The sequence below is a fragment of the Mandrillus leucophaeus genome, unplaced genomic scaffold, assembly GCF_000951045.1.
Source record: "Mandrillus leucophaeus isolate KB7577 unplaced genomic scaffold, Mleu.le_1.0 Scaffold742, whole genome shotgun sequence".
NCBI lineage: Eukaryota > Metazoa > Chordata > Mammalia > Primates > Cercopithecidae > Mandrillus > Mandrillus leucophaeus.
In genome coordinates, this window is record NW_012108053.1 from 991,971 (window position 1) to 995,747 (window position 3,777).

Here is a 3,777-nt window from a genome sequence, read left to right on the forward strand (position 1 = left end):
AAGAATTTTTGTAAAGGTCTTATGTAGGCCTTGTTGAGATAAACATAGATCTTTATTTTTTGTTATATTTGTTTGTATTATTTTATCATTTGTTGTTAATATACAAACTACTGATTTTTCTGTTAAGCTCACTTCCAGAAGTCTTACTAATTTTTCTCATCTGGTCTTATAAATTTTTGTCTTTTTTAATCTATACTTCAGTCATTTCCTCGTCTTATGATTTTAACCAAGACTACCAATTTTATATTAAAAAATAACTATAAAAGTGGGCATCCTTATCTTATTCCAGATCTGAATAAGAATGCATAAAATGGCCGGGTGCGGAGGCTCACACTTGTAATCCCAGCACTTTGGGAGGCTGAGGCAGGCGGATTATCTGAGGTCAAGAGTTCAAGACCAGACTGACCAACATGGTAAAATCCTGTCTCTACTAAAAATACAAAAATTAGCTGGGCGTGGTGGTGCACGCCTGTAATCCCAGCTACTCAGAAGGCTGAGGCAGGAGAATCACTTGAACCCAGGAGGCGGAGGTTGCAGTTAGCTGAGATTGTGCCACTGCACTCCAGCCTGGGTGACAGTGCAAGACTCCGTCTCAAAAAAAACAAAACAAAACAAAACAAAAAAACTTTAAGAAAGTATAAACTGTCTCCATTAAGCATTAGTGAATAGTAACTTAACATAGTTTTTTTGGTAGTTTTCTTTGAAGTTCAGAACATTACCTTCTGCTTGAGGATTTCAGATAGTTCCTATAAAAACCATAAATTGAACTTTACTAAATGTGTTTTCTGCATCTTTTGAAATAATTACTACTTTTTTCCTTAAGTCTATTCATCCATAATTTACTGATGATGTTTACCAAATGTTTAAGAAAGGATAATTCTTATCTCCTACAATATTAGTCCCATTTCCTTGGGTTGTTATGAATAAAAAAAATTAGAAATGTATCTGGCATAATCAATACATAAATTACTATTTTATTATTATTGTTTTTGATTAAAGGATTAAAATGCAGATTATTAATGTTTTACGAAGTGCATTGACGATTTTAAAACTATGCTCCCTGGAATCCTCTTAAACTTAACTGAGGGAGTAAGAGTGAATAAACAAGTAAAGAATGGTGTTTTCTTCTCCCCTGTACACTAGTGTAACTTCAACTGGAGAAACTTTTCTTTTTATTTGTTTTATATATATTAGTTATAAATCTTATTTTTCAATAATTAATGGTTAGACATCATTGGTTTAGTTCAATGTATATGTTTTGAATAAAAGCACTATTATCACAATTGATTCTTTAGTTGTTGCATGTGTGAAAATAAATTAGGTAGAGGCTACGATAAACACCATTACATATTTTAATCAAAGCCCGTGATAAAATTGGCGTTGTAAATATTTTTAATGTATTCAGTTTTTTAAAAATTATTTCTTTGAATGCAAACTTCCTCATTATACTGAAAAAAGATATTGGAGGAATATGAAGGTATGTTCCTTTTCTCAACGAGGTTACTCTCCTCAAAGAGGTTATATGCAGATACATAACCACTACTATACCACCAGTAGTCCAGGCTGAGTTTTCAAAAGATGCTCACCTACACAGGGCCACATAATGATTTTGATGGGCCCTAGGCACTTTTTTTTTTTTTTTTTTTTTTTGCCTTTGTGGGGCCTTATTTCCATAAAGATTTAAAAGTTATATTTTATTTCTGTATCGTTATACAAACAAATATAGTATTTATTAAAATTTAAAGTTCACTTTTTTCTTCATATTTTAAAAGAAATCAAAACATTTTCTTAGGTTTCTCACAATATGGTGGGCGTACTGTGCCTAATAGATAAGTTGGCCCTGCAGCCATGGGTCAAGATTCCAAATCCATATAAGATCCTGCCAGGTAATATAAACAATTGAAACCATCAATTGAGAATAACATGAGAATAACATGTTAATTAATAACTTATATTCACCTCCAGTGACAAGAGAGAGTGAGGAGAGTAGTCTGGTAGAATGGAGAGACATGCATTGGATCCAATGGGTCAGTTATTAATATAACTAAGCTCCATGACAGAGACAGGTCTAATGTTTTCAAATATTCTAATTTATTCAAAGACAAGCTGAAGGCACAGATTTTTATACCATATCTGTTGATTAGAATGTTGATCTCTATTTCAAATTTAAACACAGTACAGACAATCACTGCCAAACAAAGCATACCTGTCTGCTGAATCCAGGCTGTAGGACACTGATTTGTAGCCAATGGGTTAAGAGGCAGAACTTGTGGAAATAGCAATAAAGTGGATTGGGATCCAAAGATCCTATAATCATATGTGTTCTCTCTTAACTCTGAGACAGTTAGGTTAGGATTCCTGCCCTAGTGGCCTGGGTTTTACAGGAAGAAATTTTCCCCAAACTTATATTGTTGCATCCAAATACAGAACTGCAATAATACAGAATATGATTCTTAAAAGTAGCTCTCACAGACACTGTATTAACATATTCCGGTTCTATCATTCACAGAGTTCTGTTGGGGAACAGTGTATGTAATATGGAAGGGACCAATGACTCCACGTTGACAGAATTTGTCCTGGTGGGGCTTTCTGCCCACCCAAAGCTCCAGACAGTTTTCTTCGTTCTAATTTTGTGGATGTACCTGATGATTCTGCTTGGAAATGGAGTCCTTATCTCAGTTATCATCTGTGATTCTCACCTGCACACTCCCATGTATTTCTTCCTCTGTAACCTTTCCTTCCTCGATGTTTGCTACACAAGTTCCTCTGTCCCACTAATTCTTGCCAGCTTTCTGGCAGTAAAGAAAAGGGTTTCCTTCTCTGGGTGTATGGTGCAAATGTTTATTTCTTTTGCCATGGGGGCCACGGAGTGCATGCTCTTAGGCATAATGGCACTTGACCGCTATGTGGCCATCTGCTACCCACTGAGATACCCTGTCATCATGAGCAAGGGTGCCTATGTGGCCATGACAGCTGTGTCCTGGGTCACTGGGCTTGTGGACTCAGTAGTGCAGACAGCTCTTGCAATGCAGTTACCATTCTGTGCTAATAATGTCATTAACCATTTTGTCTGTGAAATTCTGGCTATCTTGAAACTGGCCTGTGATGATATTTCAATCAATGTAATTAGTATGACAGGGTCAAATCTGATTGTTTTGGTTATTCCACTGTTAGTAATTTCCATCTCTTACATATTTATTGTTGCCACTATTCTGAGGATTCCTTCGACTGAAGGAAAACATAAGGCCTTCTCCACCTGCTCAGCCCACCTGACAGTGGTGATTATATTCTATGGAACCATCTTCTTCATGTACGCAAAGCCTGAGTCTAAAGTCTCTGCTGATTCCGGTAGTGAAGACATAATTGAGGCCCTCATCTCCCTCTTCTATGGAGTGATGACTCCCATGCTCAATCCTCTCATCTATAGTCTGCGAAACAAGGATGTAAAGGCTGCTGTCAAAAACATACTGTGTAGGAAACATTTTTCTGATGGAAAATGAATACTTTATTTATACTACATGACTTAATATTCAATGCTACTGCAGACATAAAATTCAGAAAGATAAAATTACCACGTGAAAACAAATTTCCCATGTGGCATTCAAAACCATATGGTACAAATAGTTTTGGGCCAAACACAGTGGCTCATGCTTGTAATCCAAGCACTTTGGGAGGCCAAGGCAAGTGGGTTACCTAGATCAGGAGTTTGAGACCAGCCTGGCCAATATGGCAAAACCCTGTCTCTACTAAAAATACAAAAATTAGATGGGTATGGTG

General features: G+C 36.3%; 1 protein-coding gene across 1 annotated transcript; it reads left to right on the top strand.

Annotated features, from left to right (window-relative positions):
• Positions 1 to 2,537: 2,537 nt before the first annotated feature.
• Positions 2,538 to 3,500, top strand: LOC105529040 (olfactory receptor 13C8). Its single transcript, XM_011966098.1, has one exon. The coding sequence runs from the start codon at positions 2,538 to 2,540 to the stop codon at positions 3,498 to 3,500; it is 963 nt and encodes a 320-aa protein (XP_011821488.1).
• Positions 3,501 to 3,777: the final 277 nt, after the last annotated feature.